At 33.9% G+C, this 18,039-nt stretch overlaps 1 protein-coding gene across 16 annotated transcripts in view; it reads left to right on the plus strand.

The window, feature by feature from the left end:
• The window catches only part of LOC108136874 (hemicentin-1), a 160,477-nt gene that overhangs the window by 41,045 nt on the left and 101,393 nt on the right, over window positions 1-18,039 (plus strand). For 10 of the 16 annotated variants that reach the window (XR_005977235.1, XM_041708293.1, XM_041708283.1 and 7 more), the window contains exons 5-10: window positions 2,860-2,868; window positions 4,005-4,175; window positions 4,946-5,104; window positions 5,231-5,307; window positions 15,900-15,998; window positions 16,060-16,219. Coding sequence is in view for 14 of the 16 variants with exons in the window: in XM_041708293.1 (XP_041564227.1) it covers window positions 2,860-2,868; window positions 4,005-4,175; window positions 4,946-5,104; window positions 5,231-5,307; window positions 15,900-15,998; window positions 16,060-16,219 (675 nt within the window). In the remaining 2 variants the exon portion in view is untranslated. The remainder of the gene's footprint in view (window positions 1-2,859; window positions 2,869-4,004; window positions 4,176-4,945; window positions 5,105-5,230; window positions 5,308-15,899; window positions 15,999-16,059; window positions 16,220-18,039) is intronic. The other 6 variants (XR_005977236.1, XM_041708285.1, XM_041708289.1 and 3 more) reach the window with 1 other exon arrangement.

Genomic DNA, 18,039 nt, shown 5'->3' on the forward strand with positions numbered 1-18,039 from the left:
TGCAGAACATTGATTGCCTCTTGGTTAAGCCACGACTTGCCTATTTTGCTGTTTTTTTTCGGGTCGTTGTCCTGTTGAAATATCCAGGCAAGTGGCAAATTAGCGGCATATTCTCCAGATTAAATGTTTATAAGGATGTCCCTGTACATTTTGCCGTTCATATTGGGGAAACAGCCCCAGTTCATAATCGAAGCGCCACCATGTTTAACGGTCTTCATGGTCATGTTTAACGGACGTCGTACATTTGGTTTACCATCACTCCCAAAGACATTAAACTTGGATTCGTCGCTCCAAACAATCATGTTCCAAAATTTGGGACTTTTTTGAATATGCTCTCTGGCGAATTGAAGGCGCTTTTTAACATTTTTAATAGAGAGCAATGGTTTTTTTGGGCAATGAGTCCATGTAACCCGAATTCATTTAGCCGTCTTCTTGTGGTCTGAGCTGACACATTCTGCCACCACTTCAATATTATATTTTAGATAGTTACTAGCACAACTTCAACGGAAAAATCACGAGTTTGACTATTTAAGATCAAGGTGGCATAAGTATATGAGCAGAGCGCAATACTCTTTTTTGACATTTATTCAATTTTTTGGGTACTCCCGTACTTTCCTTCTTGTCATTTTTTACTGTGATCAGTAAAACAGTTTTGCAAAATGTAAAAATTTCAGACCGAAAAAGTATGTTCAAAAAAGTAATTAAGTAAACATTTTATGGTAGTGGATGTGGCTTAATTCTATGAGCACCACTGTAGATACTAGCTGCTGCAGTGGTGGCACCAACAAAAATTGTTAGAATCGGTAATTTTTTAAATTTCTTCTAAAAAAATTCGGGGAGAATGGTTTAAAGTCGCATTTAATTTTCGAATTTATTTTAAATGCAGCATTTTGTCTTATGGTATTCCCTGTTTTATAATCCGGCTATAATTCAGAAAATTACTGATTACTAAAATTACTAATGTAAAGTATATGTAAAGGGCTGTTCTTCCGAAAAGCCCCAACGCCGGATCATTTTCAAATTTTTAGGATCCATGTATCTGAGGGTCTTGATTAAGAATAATAGGTCAAAGTTTGCGACTGATTTCTTGGAAAATAAAGGTAAAATTCGTTATTTCTGTTTTTTTCCAATTTCTTGCAAAATATGACACATCACAAACAGAAGTTCAATGTTTAATGGAAATACACATGTTTAGTGATATTTTTCAGTAAAGCTAATATTAAACGAGATATCGACCAAAGTATGTTGCTTGTTAACAGTCATTTTAAAATGATTCTATATCTGAGAAAATTAACTGAGAAAACCTTAGAAATGTGCAATTAAGCGATAGTTTTGAAACTATCGATAATAGTTTAGTGATGGTACCCCGGTCCAATAATTTTTTCGCTCATTTTAAAATACATGGATCCTGAAAATTTGAAACTGATCGGGCGTGGGCGCTTTTCGGAAGTTTAATCGCAGGTATAAAAAACCGTATAAAATCGATTTACTGGCGGATTTTCCGTCTATATGTCGGTCCGCTTCTACAATAACATTAATCAGCTAATCAATTATTCAGTTACATTTATTTCATTTTTTTTAAATTATTATTTTGCTCTCTAAAATTGACTATACTAATAACCATACTTTATTAAACTATTGCATTGAAGCTATTTTTTCTCAGACCATGCGATTTACGTAAATGCGAGCACTTGCTCTACCCGAGCTGCACTGAGATTCATAACCTGTAAACAGCCCAATAGATACCTGCACGCGATTATTCAAATAAACAAACAATATTTATTATTTCTTCAGTGCTGTACGCTTTCTGCAACGCTCGCTGTGACAGGCTGCCACACCCCTCCAATAAACTTTTTTTTATTTTTTTCTGAATCAACAATATGTCGAGAATATTCTCTACAAATTTCAAGTCATTCCGAGTAAGACTAACGGAGTTACAAACCGCTTTGTTTACTTCAACATGCTCAAAAAAATAGAAAAGAGGAGCTGTCGAGCTCCTCGAAAATTCATCAGCTTTAAAATGTATATACATTTTTTTTCTGATAACCCGGTCACGAGTTATGATGTTCAGCATAAACAAAACTTTTTTAAGGTGCCTCCGGAGATTCACAGTGAGCCGCTTATTTTTCATAAAATTTCTTTGAAAAGGTTTACTTACATTATTTAAAAATTGTATAATAATATGTAAATAAATTTAAAAAAAATAATATATAGATGTCGCCGCAAAAAATTCATAAAAATATGGGTTTTTTCGCCTTTAAAGCCCTTTTATAAACTAAAAATCTGTTCTTGTATTATACTTAGAAAACACAGTTTATTTAGGGTACATTTTGTTATGAGTGTAGGCTTGGTTTTGTAATTTCTTAAGTACTCGTCCAAGGATTAATGTTCCCTTCTTTGGTATTAGCAGCCTGTTTGAAATCATAACAATTGTTTTATTCACTGTATCGCTGAGACCATACCCTTACCTTTAACCATTCTCTTTCTCTTTCTTTCATTTTTACACGCGTCAAAACTCATAAAAACAATTATCTAAATTAATTTTACTAAAAAAACTCATAAACTATTAAAACCGACCGTCAACATCGACATGGAAACCCCTCATAATAATACGTTTAACCGATAACAACATATTGATAACTGAATTTTTAAAAAATTGCTCCAAACTAATAAAAACCTACCAAAATAACGAAAACCTCTTTTCTGGGCACCAAATTATTTTCGTCATTTATATTGTGTCTTATGTCCATTTGCAAATTTATAAATCCTAAACTTCGTATGGACTCGAATTAAAAACCAATTAAAAATCTGTATTTGTCTTTCTGCTATAATTAAAATATCTACATAATATAAACGTAGAAAATATTGGTAAAAAGATGTCATTTATAAATTTAGTTGCATTGGGTGTGTTTAGTTTTAAGCTTGCAATAATAATAAAAACAAAAAGAAAAAGTTTAATTAATATAATACTTTATTTTACAAAGTTTTTTTTTTCTTTGTAATCTTCGTTTTATTGTTGCTTGTTTATTTTACTTTACTTAGGAACTTTCCATATATTAAGTCACCACGATTTTCCCAATTTTTGACCCCCCTCATAATTGAAATTTCCACGAACCATTTAAAAGTTAAAAGTATACTTTTCCATAATAATCGGTTGCTCCAAACTAAAATTCCCATACAAACTTATGATCCATCAGCTAAGGGTTCCGTGGTATAGCTGAGAACATGAAATTCTGATGATTGAGATAATTGGATTTAACTAATTTTTTTTTTGGCAAGTGAAATTAAAATGCATTTTACTAAAGATATTTTTTTTGTCTGGCGGAAAGTTTCGGGGATCTTATTCCGGAAGTAAACAAAGAATTAATAGAGGGAAATTCGGTTCCTTGATGATTTTTCGGAAGTGAAAAGTGGAAACGGTCTGAGTAATCGGAATCCGTGTGAATCTTTCGGAAGTGAAAACTGGATAAGGGTGATAATGGTTAAAGCCGGGACTCTTTTACAATGTATAAAGAGGTTTTGTCATAAAAAAAAATAAGTAAGTAAATAAATAAGTAATACAAATCTGATGCTTGATTTTTGAGTTCTTGGCTATACCGCGGAACCCTAAGCTGTTAGAACACAAGTTTGTATGAGTCCATTAAATTTTTGGCATTGTACCTGTGTAATCAATTCGCTGTCTCCTCCAGCCTCCCTCCCCCATCCCTATTTGATGACGTTATATATGGACAAATAAATTAACAAATAAATTGTTTGAATTAGTTAAAAGTAAGCCAAACGGGCCAAATTGAATTTGAATAAATTCTGATTGATAGGAGCTATCTTCATGATTTATTTTTGGACAATTTAACTATTATTTTATAATTCTTATAACACCATAACATATATTATATTTTTTATTAAAACTTTTACCCTATGAAAATGAAACGGCTCTTACACACAAACAACACAACACGACAACCATTTTTAAATGTCGGATTTCAAACATACATACACGTATTCAGTGCCACCCACTGAGGTTGTTATTTTGGATGCTAAAGGCGATCGAATCAAGAACGGCAGCATAGTGGGACCCATGCAGGAACGTCAATCACTCAAAGCAACATGTACCGTGAAGAACACCCGCCCTCAACCAGAGGTGGGGTGGTTCCGCGGAACCAAGCGACTAACAACTTGTGAGTATTATAACTACCATGTTATTTTGTTATTAAAACTTAAAAACGATTAGTAATTTTTAATATAACATTTTTATGACATCTGCAAAATTTTTAAGCTTGAACAGTTTACAAATTAAATATAAATATATAAAACAAGTTTTTAACGTATAAAACCGCATATAGTCAGTCATATGCATTTAAAAATTAAAAAACAATTCAAGGAACCGAAAATGTTATCGCCGATTCCGTCCATTAGCACTACTCCCGTTCCAAGTCTTATGCGAAATTTACAATAAACTTTGCCTCTTATTATTCTTTGAGTGCTCCAATGAGTCGAACTTATGTAAAGTCATTGCGTTCCTATCAACATCAAAATTATAATTCACTTACATATTATACATAATTATATTTGACACAAATTGTTGTTATCTTTCATAACTGAGCAGAATGTTGCTGAATCAACAATTACAAATTATAATCGGCACGGTCAGTATGACAGATATATGGCAATTATAGGATATAGTCATCAGATTTTGATCAAACTCGAAGGATATGCTCAAAGCATTAAAAAAAAACATTAATAAAGGTATACAAACAAAAAGTAAGTTTTTTAACAATTTTGACCTGATTATACCGTTTTTAAACTTGATATGCGTAAAAGGAGCAATGCAGTAATTAAACTTGTTGTTACACCTGGTTTAAATATAAATATATAAATATAAGTAAAGTAAACCCGTTTTGTCAAAAATCTTGATAACATATAAAAATATTGTTTACACTCTCTACAGATTCCCCTACTCACGATTTAAACGATGGTCTTTATACGTCAACACTCGAATTGGATTGGTCATTATCCCGAGACGACCTTGCTCAGGATATTGAATGTCGAGTGACATCTGCAGCCTTACCAAACACAACTGTTACAAAATTTAGCGTGGACTTACAAGGTATTTTTATAAAACAACTTAGATTAGACAAATAAAATCGCATTCTTAGTTTGGTAGGAACTAAAATGTTTTTTAAGGAGTAAGTAATTGTGTTTGTAAAGCAAATTATTATTTTTCATTCAACAGTACGTCCGACAGGTATTGAAATTAATGGAGTGGAACATCATACAGTACAAGGCAGCAAAGTGGTTTTAACATGTGATGTAAGTAACGATTATTAATGCGCTAGCGTTAAGTCGTAGCTCGCTTTTAAGTGCATTTCTTAGAAAACAAGCAATATTAATATGGGGTGTTATAAAAAAAATCAAATTTTGCTAAAAATTTTCTAAGAAAACTTTTAAATTTATTATACCCCTGCAGAGGGTATTATAATTTCAGTCAGAAGTTTGCAACGCAGTGAAGGAGACATCTCCGACCCTATAAAGTATATATATTCTTGATCAGCATCACTAGGAGAGTCGATCTAGCCATGTCCGTCTGTCCGTCCGTCTGTCCGTCCGTTTCTACGCAAACTAGTCTCTCAGTTTTAAAGCTATCTGCATCCTTCTATTGCAGGTAGTATATAAGTCGGATCGAGCCGGATCGGACGACTATAGCATATAGCTCCCATAGGAACAATCGGTAAAATAAATAGCAAAAAATTATAACTTTGTTGTTCTTTAATTTTTTTTTAGTTCTTCGACATATAGTAATGGTTAAAAATTTCAGAATTACGGTTTAAATTTCATCAAAATCGGACTACTATAGCATATAGCGCCCATAGGAACAATCATAAAAATAAAAAAAAAATTTTTAACTTTGGTGTTTTTAATTTTTTTTTTAGTTCTTCGACATATAGTAATAATTAAATATTTCAGATTTACGGTTTAAATTTCATCAAAATCGTACGACTATAGCATATAGCTCCCATAGGAGCAATCGTATAGCTGCCATAGGAACTATCGAATAATTAAGCTCCAAATTACAAAGCTTCAATGTTTTTAAACATACACGCTAGTAAAGCATAATTTTAATGTTTTCAAGAGTATTTAGGTTTTGAAATAGCTGCAAGCGTATATGAACTTCGTCTTGCCGAAGTTTGCTTTCTTTCTTGTTGGTTTATAAATTCGTTCACATATTACGGTATCTTTTAACTGTATTTCAAGACTTAATTTTATTATTAACTCTAAGGTCGGTAACGCTACCTTCTACCTGTTACATACTTTTCAACGAATACAATATACCCTTTTACTCTATAAGTAACGGGTATATTTACAGTAAAAACGTAATGTAAAAGCATAACCATTGAGTGATGAATAATACAGACTACTGTTTACGTTATCGCTTTTAATCCTAATATAAACAAAACTAATATGACAAAAACACGTATGCTTGTAAGTTAAATAATATGTGCGATTTATTAATACGGTTATACGGTTAATACGGTAACCGATTTACATCTTGCGTGCCTAAGAGTGACTAACTGAAACAAGAAAGAAGTGCGTTGCTCTTTTCCTCTTTCGGCTATAAAAGTGATAAGATAAACTTGTTGTTGTATTACTTAACATATGGTTTCTGTCTCTCTATGATGTAAAGAACAAAGTGGACAGATCATATCATTTACATCTGTTGCTTTGTACATAATATAGTTTAAACACGCCCTTTGAAAGTAACAATTTTAGATTGGATTAATTTCAAACGAACTGATGCAGACTTTGTGTTTGTTATGGCTAAGACCTTTAGTCAAAATGTCGGCCGGCTAAAGTTCGGTTGGCATGTACCTATTTGATTAGGATTTCGCCATTTCGCAGCTTTTCTTGAATATGGTGATGGCGCACATCAATGTGTTTCGCGGGTGGTAGCCAAATCCTGATACTAGTATTTGAGCGTTAGATACGGACTGTGCCACATTTTCGAGCAATGCTGGTTTAGAGGCCCTTCAGGTAAATTGATTCGTTGACTGCTTCGAACATCGCAAGGTTTTCCAATTCCGTTCTTGAAAGTGCCACAGTTTACTGTTTTCGTGCTTCCAAACATACGGCTGCACCTGATAGTATGAACGCCTGTCCAGAATAGGATCGCCGGTCGCTAAGGCTTGCACCCCAGTCAGCGTTAGTCACGCCGTACAGATTTTTCTCGGTTTGAAGCCCATCTGGACGCGTAGAAACTGATTAAGAAACTTTCTCATTTGCAATTCGTCAGCTAAGTCTGGGCGCTTAGGAATGCTTTTGGTTTCGATGGGGGTTAATGCAGTCTTGCATTTGGCAATGTCGAATCTGCTTACCGGCTTGGTAAGCAATACATTGCTAATGCGAGATGAATATATCTAGGCAGGTGCTGACTTTGCATATGTTTTTCATTTCGAATTTTTGGGCCAGGCTCAATTTGGTCTCGGCTAGCGAACGGGGTTTTTGGAGGCAAGGAGCAAGACGTCGTCGTGTATAGTAACCAGAAGCGTTTTTACTCTTTACGAATAAACATGGAACTTCCTCAGTTGAGGTTAAAGGACTATCCAACAGTTTTGTGGTTAACTTTTGATACCATCGAAAACCGGACTGTAGTAGTCCATAAAGTGCCTTCCATAAGAGGCAGACAGGATTTTGAAATTTGATTTGTAATGTAAATGTAATGTAATTTTCCATTCAGTTCTTGACTGTGTTGATGTATTTTCAATCTATAGTGCTTTTTTTGGATCAAATGAGCGTAATTGTTCCATCTTGTTAATGAAATAGTTAAGTCCTTGCGGAGTATCGATGAAAATCTCTTCCTCAAGCTCTCCGTTTAAATAGCCGGTACGACGTCCATTTGATGAACTTCTATATTCGCTTCCACACTAATGCCACGAGAATTTGGATCGTGAACCTGACAACTGGTGATAATGATGATGTTTCGTGGGAATCCTCGCCGGGTCTCTGAGCAGATCCCTTGGCAACTAATCTGACTTTCGTCTTGAAGTCTCCGCTTCCTAATTCTTAAGTGCGGAATATCATCTTGTTGCCGATCGCCTTTCTGTTGACTGGGAGATCCACAATTTCCCATGACCGGTGTTCAGATGTGCCAAAAATTCGTATTTGATCGCTTTCGTCCACTTTTGCGACTCATTCGATTTTTTTGCTTCTTTCATCGTCAACTAAAGCTTTGACCAATTCGCCATTTTCGATATTTTCCACGTCATCGTGGCTTCCCTTTTTCCAACTGGTCCAGATTTTGGTCATTAAAGATCTTGCGTGGCCTTCCTCGTAATACGTTTCGTAAAATTTTCGGGAGTCCTCTCTTACGACGTGGTTGGAGAGGTTTATCTTATCGTCTTGCATGGGATTTGTGGTCGTCATCTCGATGCTGGTACCTTCTGAGGTAGAGCTCTTAAAAAAACTGGATTACCTTATTAAAACCAGGAAGACTTAGAAACTTGACTTCATTAGAGATTATTACCTTGCGCCTTGCATGCGATAGGCCACTAAAATGCATTCAATGGAGCTTGAATCGAACTTTCTCTTGTGAACGCCCTTTCCGGGAGGGCATGCTTTTGTGCCGAATGTCCTTAAATATGCTACCGTTGGGATTTTCTGGACCATGTATACGGTATGTCCCCCGTCAAACCCGCTTGCCTCAACATGCACCTAGTCATCCCAACTAGTGTCCAGTTTTGCCTTTCAGCCAGCCCGTTCTGCTGGGGTATGTGTGGTGTGCTTAGCCCTAACCGAACACTATACTCAGTTCCGTTGTCTGATTGTAAAGCTTTGATTTTTATTTCAGTAAAGCTCTCAGCAGCCGGCTTGTGAATTTTATACCCTTGCAGAGGGTATTATAATTTCAGTCAGAAGATTGCAACGCAGTGAAGGAGACGTTTCCGACCCTATAAAGAATATTTATATTCTTGATCAGCATCACTAGTAGAGTCGATCTAGCCATGTCCGTCTGTCCGTCCGTCTGTCCGTCTGTCCGTCCGTATATACTTTCTCAAAAGTTGTCTTTCTATTGCAGGTAGTATATAAGTCGGAACGAGCCGGATCGGACGACTATAGCATATAGCTCCCATAGGAACAATTGGAAAAATAAATGAAAAAAATTATAACTTTGCTATTGTTTAATTTTTTGTTTAGTTCTTCGACATATAGTAATGGTTAAATATTTCCGATTTACGGTTTAAATTTCATCAAAATCGAACGACTATAGCATATAGCTCCCATAGTAACAAACTTTTCTGTTTTTTAATTTTTTGTTTAGTTCTTCGACATATAGCAATGTTTAATTATTTCAGAATTATGGTTTAAATTTTATCAAAATCGGACGTCTATAGCAAATAGCTCTCATAGAAATAAAAAAAATATATAAAATAACTCTCTAATAATTGAGCTGCAAATCATCATAGTTTCAATGTTTTTCAGCATATACTCAAGTAAATCATAATTTAAATGTTTTCAAAAGTATTTAATTCATGCAATAGCTGCAAGGGTATATGAACTTCGGCTTGCCGAAGTTTGCTTTCTTTCTTCTTTCTTTAGAAATAGGTTTCACAATAGCTGGGGAAATTGTTTGTAAGTGTTACATAATATAATATATTATAATATTTACATCCGGCCATTGATTCCTTTCGCATTGGGCCGCAAACTTCCCTGTGCACAATTTCTGACAGATCGGATAATAAACAAGAAAGGAAGCAAACTTCGGCAAGGCAAAGTTCATTTACCCTTGCAGCTTTTTCAAAAATTAAATTTTCTTGAAAACATTTTAATTGTTAGCCGGCTCGAGGTCAGGATGTTGAAAAAATAAAAAAATTTTATTTTTGGTTATTTATCGATATACATTTTGGTTGCTTTTCTGCAACCGTCTTCAGGACAACTATAAAATAATAACAACGATTTTAATATTCTTAACAAACAGAAAACAATTTATATTGGACATACATTCAATTTACACGTCTGCGCCCGGTGACGAGGAGTTGTTAACTAATTTTTCTTTCCGTAGTAAATGTCTATATAAATGAGCGCAATTGTCAGTGTCCGTTTTGTAGTTCATCCGTATGTCTGCAGGTGTTTTTATGATATGTAGCATTTCTATGGTTAGTCGGTTGGCATAGTGTTGTTCTTGTGATAAGATACTTCCCTCTTCGAAGTTCAGAGAGTGATTACTCTTGGCACAGTGGGACATAACTGATTTTTCTTGCGCGTTTGTCGTCCGATTTTGATGAAATTTAAACCGTAATTCTGAAATATTTAATCATTTCTAAATGTCGAAGAACTATGTTCCTATGGGAGCTATATACTATAATCGATCCGACTCATTCCGACTTATATACTACCTGCAATAGAAAGAAAGTTTCATGCAGTTAGCTTTAAAACTGAGAGACTAGTTTGCATAGAAACGGACAGACGGACGGACAGACGGAGGGACGGACCGACAGACGGACGGACGGACAGACGGACAGTCGGACGGACAGACGGACGAACAGACGAACGGACAGACGGACTGACAGACGGACTGACAGACGGACGGACAGACAGACACTCGCACAGGAGAACAGACGGACAGGCGGACATGGGTAGATCGACTCTACTAGTGATGCTGATCAAGAATATATATATTTATTTTGTAGGGTCGGAAACGTATCCTTCACTGCGTTGCAAAATTCTGACTGAAATTATAATACCTTTTGCAAGGGTATAAAAATGTTGATGTTTTTCGAATGTTAACTGATTTTAATGTCTGAGAAATATACAATTTTATCAAGCGGCAAGCGTTAGATAAATCTTTGGAATTAGTCGAATTAATTGAGCACTTATCTTAAAAGGACGGCTTAAAGGAAAAAGTTTGCTGCACTTTTCTCATAAGCTATCAGCTATCAAGGAATCGGTCTTGGCGCAAACTTTAAACTAATTATTTGTAACAGGACCCCAAAAGACAAGGATCCTCAAAATTTGAAATGATTTGCCGTTTTCCCAATGTTTTTTTTAACATATGCGCATATAAATCTAAATTTAGATGTTTTAATGAATATTTAATTTTTACCATAGCTGGAAATGTATGTCTACTTCGGCCTGCCAAAGTTTTTTCCTTTCTTGTTTTATTTTAAAACTATTTTTATTCCTTATACGACTAAATATCCGAATTGCTGAACGACTTAAAACGTTTTTGCTGAATTTGTCCAGCAGCTGTTTGATGAAACAGCTTTTTCAGCTGCTTTTTATCAATTGCCCTAGTTTTGTCTTTTCTAGCTTTTGGTAAAATTTGGAGAAGCTGCACAGAAAAAGCAAAAGAAGACAACATTTGGATTTATTAGCCAGCTATTTACTGTCCAATTACCTAATTCCATTGGAGCAATTGTGGACTTTTCAATAAGCCTGACACACCGACATTTGATTGGCACGATCATCTGAACTCGGATCGTTTACATTTAAATTATTTCAAATCCAAATTAAACCAATAAGAACTTATATAATAACAACAACTTATTTATATATAATAATAAATAATTTGTTTTTTTTAGAGCGGTTTTAAGTTAAAGGCACCTCTTAAATAAAAAATGTCTAACTTTGGACTAGTCTGTTCAAAATGAATGACATTTTTACAACAACATGGGTTACCATCGAAAAAAATATATTTTGTATTTTTAAATTTAATTTAAGTTAAATTATTTAAAATGGTTCGACCTTTTGAGTGTTGCAATCCGCTGAACAAGATAAAACACAGTAATGTTAGACATGGTTTAAAAGTTTGTATCTGAAAATTCGAATTCGTCCTCTACCCAAAAATGTAATACCCAATTTAAGTGGACAAGAACACAGCTTCCTTCGTAAAAAATGTGAAGCCCGCTTTAGATTCCGCGAGAGACCATCTGCAAAAATAAATATTTTTATTCTTCTTCTCCTTCTCCAATCTGGCATCACATTCAACTATGTACCAAACCCATTTAAGAATTCAAAGTTAAATGTTTGCAACGAAATAAAGTCAACTTAAAAATGAATAAAGATAAAAGAAAAAGAAAGAACATTAAAAAAACATAAACAAAATAATCATTTGATTACCTTTGACCTTTGTGGAACCTTATTACCTACCCAACGTTGGATGTTCGAAGACCCTTACCCCCGAGGCTAAACATTAAAGAACGATTTTATGAACGGCGTTCGATTTTTGTGAACAAACGGATGAAAATTGAGAGCGTCAGCAGGTGAGCGAATATTTAAGAACAAAAAAGTTTGTGTGTACGATTTTGATCGATTTTTGCGAATGAACGTTTACTAATTGAGAGCGAAAACAGGCGAACGGAATGTTCGTAAATCAAGAAAATTATTCTTGATTTTTTCCGTTCTTTTTTTTTCTGGGTGCATTTAACATGATTAAACTATAACATAAAAAATAAAGCAAGCTTCGGCAAGCCGAAGTTTATTTGTCCTTGTAGCTGTTATACAAATTAAATGTTCTTGAAAACACTTAAATTTTGATTTTTATGCGTATGTGTATAAATACTTATTTATTCGGCATCTATATGATATCGTTTTCCGATTTGAATTATGGGAGCTATATGATATAGTCGTCGTATTTTTTTTTTAATAGCAAAGTTATTGTTTTTGCCCTTATAACACTAGTTAACAGCCGAAATATCTCCAAGCCCATGATACAATTTTCTGGTAGAGTGCGACTTCTAGATTACGTGTTTACCTCTAAAATTTTTTTTTTTTCGGTCGTTAAGCTCAAAATTAAAACAACATCTTATTAGGCAACAACATCTTATGAGGAGTATTGTTGGATAAAAAAAGAAGCTTATCCCGATAGAAATAAAGCTAAAAAAAAATATGTATTTTGTGTATTCGTAAAGTTCAATTATAATTGTCTAAAATAAAAGCACAGGTAGAAATACGGTGGACACCAGCAAGGGTATATGAAATAAACCTTAACTATATCTCGAAGATCTAAAAAAAAATTCAAAACTCACAAAGATACACATTTTTTTCGTTTATTTTTCGTATTGTTCTTAAGAAAGCTATAGTCCAACCCGCCTCGTTCCGACTTATATACTACCTGCAATATGAAGACAACTTTTTGAAAGGTTTAATGCAGATAGCTTTAAAACTGAGAGACTGGTTTGCGTAGAAACTGACGGACGGACTGACAGACGGACAAGGCTAGATCAACTCTACTAGTGATGCTGATCAAGAATATATATACTATATAGTGTCGGAGATGTCTCTTTTACTGCGTTGCAAACATCAGACTGAAATTACAATACCCTCTGCAAGAGTATACAAATTTTATTAATTTTTATATGACAGATTACGCGAGTAGAATAAGAGGCAAGAAGAAAAGATTTTGTTTGTAAGTTCTCCTTTTTTTTTAATTTGTGATTTTAGAATAAAAGTTTTAGTTTTATTAAAATCGGAAACGATAGAAACCATAGAAGCGATCCAGTAATTGAGCTTAAAATCGTCATAGCTTCAACAAACTTGCGAAAAAAATCTAAATTTAGAATTTAAACATTGGCTAGCCCAATTTTTCTTCCTTTCTTGTTATTGTTTAAAAATTTTTAAGATGTTCTTAATTTAATTATTAAATATTAATTTTTATAAATATTGCATTTTTGTATTTTACTTAAATCTTTGTAATTAAATTATTGAAATACCTTTGCCGAATTTCACCGAATCAAGAGCTGTCTCTTCCAAATAAATTCGCCAAATGATCTTCAAACTAACTTTTAAAAGCTCATATTTTCGGTACATTTAGCCTTTGTTATCAGAAAGAATGAGCAGTAAAAAAATGAAAGCTTACCGTTAGTCTACAAGCACACGTTAAGAAAATAGGTAAGTTACATACAAACAAGAAAGGAAACAAACTTTGACAAGCCGAAGTTCGTATACCCTAACTAAATATTCTTGAAGACATTCAAATTATGATCTTTAAAAACATCAAAGCTATGATGATTTGCAGCTTAGTTACTCGATAGTTCCTATGGCAGCTATATGATATAGTCGTCGGTTTTAATGAAATTTAAAACGTAATTATGAAATATTTAACCATTACTATATGTCCAAGAACTAAAAAAAATTGAAAAATATCAAAGTGATAATTTTTTAAATTTATTTTTCCGATTTTTCCTATGGGAGGTATATGCTAATTTGTGCAACAGCTACAAGGGCAAATAAACTTCGGCTTGCCGAAGCGTGCTTTGTTTTTTATGTTATAGTTTAATCATGTTATATGCACCCAGAAAAAAAAAAGAACGGAAAAAATCAAGAACAATTTTCTTGATTTACGAACATTCCGTTCGCCTGTTTTCGCTCTCAATTAGTAAACGTTCATTCGCAAAAATCGATAAAAATCGTACACACAAACTTTTTTGTTCTTAAATATTCGTTCGCCTGCTGACGCTCTCAATTTTCATCCGTTTGTTCACAAAAATCGAACGCCGTTCATAAAATCGTTCTTTAATGTTTAGCCTCGGGGGTAAGGGTCTTCGAACATCCAACGTTGGGTAGGTAATAAGGTTCCACAAAGGTCAAAGGTAATCAAATGATTATTTTGTTTTTTTAATGTTCTTTCTTTTTCTTTTATCTTTATTTATTTTTAAGTTGACTTTATTTCGTTGCAAACATTTAACTTTGAATTCTTAAATGGGTTTGGTACATAGTTGAATGTGATGCCAGATTGGAGAAGGAGAAGAAGAATAAAAATATTTATTTTTGCAGATGGTCTCTCGCGGAATCTAAAGCGGGCTTCACATTTTTTACGAAGGAAGCTGTGTTCTTGTCCACTTAAATTGGGTATTACATTTTTGGGTAGAGGACGAATTCGAATTTTCAGATACAAACTTTTAAACCATGTCTAACATTACTGTGTTTTATCTTGTTCAGCGGATTGCAACACTCAAAAGGTCGAACCATTTTAAATAATTTAACTTAAATGATCGTGCCAATCAAATGTCGGTGTGTCAGGCTTATTGAAAAGTCCACAATTGCTCCAATGGAATTAGGTAATTGGACAGTAAATAGCTGGCTAATAAATCCAAATGTTGTCTTCTTTTGCTTTTTCTGTGCAGCTTCTCCAAATTTTACCAAAAGCTAGAAAAAACAAAACTAGGGCAATTGATAAAAAGCAGCTGAAAAAGCTGTTTCATCAAACAGCTGCTGGACAAATTCAGCAATAACGTTTTAAGTCGTTCAGCAATTCGGATATTTAGTCGTATAAGAAATAAAAGTAGTTTTAAAATAAAACAAGAAAGGAAAAAACTTTGGCAAGCCGAAGTATACATACATTTCCAGCTATGGCAAAAATTAAATATTCATTAAAACATCTAAATTTAGATTTATATAATATAATAATATATTGTATTTCTATAAACATTCAACCAAAGCACTATAACACAATAGACCGTCGGGAGAGGGGTAACTGTCGTTTTCAAATTAAGTTTCTTTTCATATGTATATATATATATGTAAAACAAACAATTAAATTAAAAAAAAAAAACGGGAATGTCCGGCCGTCTGTCCGTTTGTCCGTCCGGCTGTCCTTCCATCTGTCCGTTTCTACGCAAATTTGTCTCTCAGTTTTTTACCTTTCTTTCCCAATTCCCAATTTCTATTGCAGGTAGTATATCAGTCGGAAAGAACCGGATCAATCGGGAAAAAATGAAAAAAATATTATAACTTTGCTGTTTTTTATTTTTTTTTTCATAGTTCGAAAAATTTTTTTTTTAATTTTTGCAATATTAATAAGGGTATATAAACTTGTTTTCTTGTCTGAAATAACTAAAATAATAATTTTAGCATAAAATATCACTTCATATTTCTTTGAACTTATGAACAAGTCTGTTTTCCATTTTCAGATTTACGGCGCTCGCCCAGCTGTTAATCTTTCATGGTATAATTCAACTAACCTAATAAGTGCTGAAACAAATAACCTAACTGAAATTCGGATGAAAGCGGTAAAAGATAAATCATATAATTGCACATTAATGTTTATGCCTTATCATATTTTTTCCATAGTTTGAAACGAACGATGGCACTTATCACACCCAATCAGAACTAATTTTTATTGCAACTCGTTTTGAGAATGACCGTGTTTTTCGCTGTGAGGCTGAAAACGTTGTTTTGCAATTAAATCGAGAAAAACCAATTTCATCCGCGCTAACATTGGAAGTTTTATGTAAGTCTATCAGCCCTGTCTTTGATCCTTAAATTCTTACGGATGCGAATAAACTTAAAACTGGTCACTTTTCTTACCACTCAAAAAGTTATCGAAAAAGCCTCTAGAAAAGTATTCCCCCTACAAAACAATCGAATTTTAGGTGGCGCCATCTGTCGAGCTGCATAGCCAACACTAAAAGCTAAGTGCGTCAACCACCCCCACCACCCACTTACAGTTTTCTCGTCCTGTTTCTCTAGTAAAGCGATTTCCGGCAGAGCAGAGGCGGAACTTAAAACCCTATAATTTCATAAATATTAGCTCGATTTGCTAGAAATACTCGAAACACACACACATACAGTCCAACTGCGGTCTTACATGTCACAGAGTGACAGTACATACTTTCACGATTTGTGAGCGTTAGAGTGGGCGTGGCTCCGTTTTGAAATAAACATCCCAAATCTCTAGCTTTTATAGTTCCCGAGGTCATGACGTTCATACAGACGGACATAGCTAGATCGACTCGGCTATTGATCCTGATCAAGAATATATATACTTTATACGGTCGGAAACGCTTTCTTCTACCTATTACATACTTTTCAACGAAACAATATACGCTTTTAATCTACGATTAAAGGGTATTAAAATATGTATAACCTCGCTGTTTTTCACTCTATTTAAATGTTCTTCAAAATAAGATTGACGAGGTTAAATTTACGTGACGATAGCACAAAAAACTTCTGATATAAGATTTAGTAACGACATTTATTTATTTTACCAAAGTAAATGACTTCTTTTTTATTCAATTTGTTTTGTAATCAGCTCTCAGCTTTGAAATTGTTAAGTAACAGCTTTGTGTCGATTACAAATCAAATTGAATAAAAACGAGGACGGAAACTTTAAACACTCTTGCAGACTTTGCCAAAATAGCTTACATACTGCGCGAAATATCCTGAAAAATATAAAATTTTAAGCGATATCACCCTGTTGTTCCTATGGGAGCTATAGGATATAGACGTCCGATCGAAGCGCTTTTCAAACTTGATCTGTATTAAAACAGACAGACGAACATGGCTGAACGTACTCCCATCTTGATCCTGAAGAATATATATACTTTATAGGGTCGGAAACGTCTCCCTCACTGCGCTATAAACTTATCACCAAAATTATAATACCTTCTGCAAGGGTATAATAAGTAATTATTTTTGGTAAAATAACTAATAATAGTTACAAAATCGGATATCAAAAGTATTTGGAGTTAAAGGTGCAATCGTCACGTAATAAGAACCTCGTCAAGAGGTGTTTTTATTTGATAACAGTTTTTGTTTGGAACTACAGTCTTATTTCTGCAAAGCTCTAAAAGCATAACACATACACAGTTCTGACAATGCATGAATATTAAACAGTTTCATTTAAAATGACCGTTGCGGGTGTCAATAATAAAATTGTTGGCCTCTAGTCTGCATCCAGTATCAAAGCAAGCTTTCGTACAAGTGTATTGATCATTAAAATAGTTTATTAAGCTTCGAAGCAATTCACAGTTATTTAGGTAGTTAGATATTTCTCGATTTTGAGTATGCGGAAATACTTAAAAAGTCCTATTGGCTCAAACTAAATGTGATAGATTGTATGATTAAGCAAAGAAATTTTTATGTACGGTTATTAAAATTGTAGTTATTAGTATTACTTTTTAAAAATTGTTTTTCATATAATTTTGTACATTTTGAATTTGTTGACTATTTTAATAATATTCCAAGGGTATATTTTAGTCGTTTAAAAGTGCGTAACAGGTAGAAGGAAGTATTTCCGACCTATATGAAGCCCTTATTAAGTCCTTATAA

This window comes from Drosophila elegans, unplaced genomic scaffold (assembly GCF_018152505.1).
Source record: "Drosophila elegans isolate 14027-0461.03 unplaced genomic scaffold, ASM1815250v1 contig_208, whole genome shotgun sequence".
Classification (NCBI taxonomy): domain Eukaryota; kingdom Metazoa; phylum Arthropoda; class Insecta; order Diptera; family Drosophilidae; genus Drosophila; species Drosophila elegans.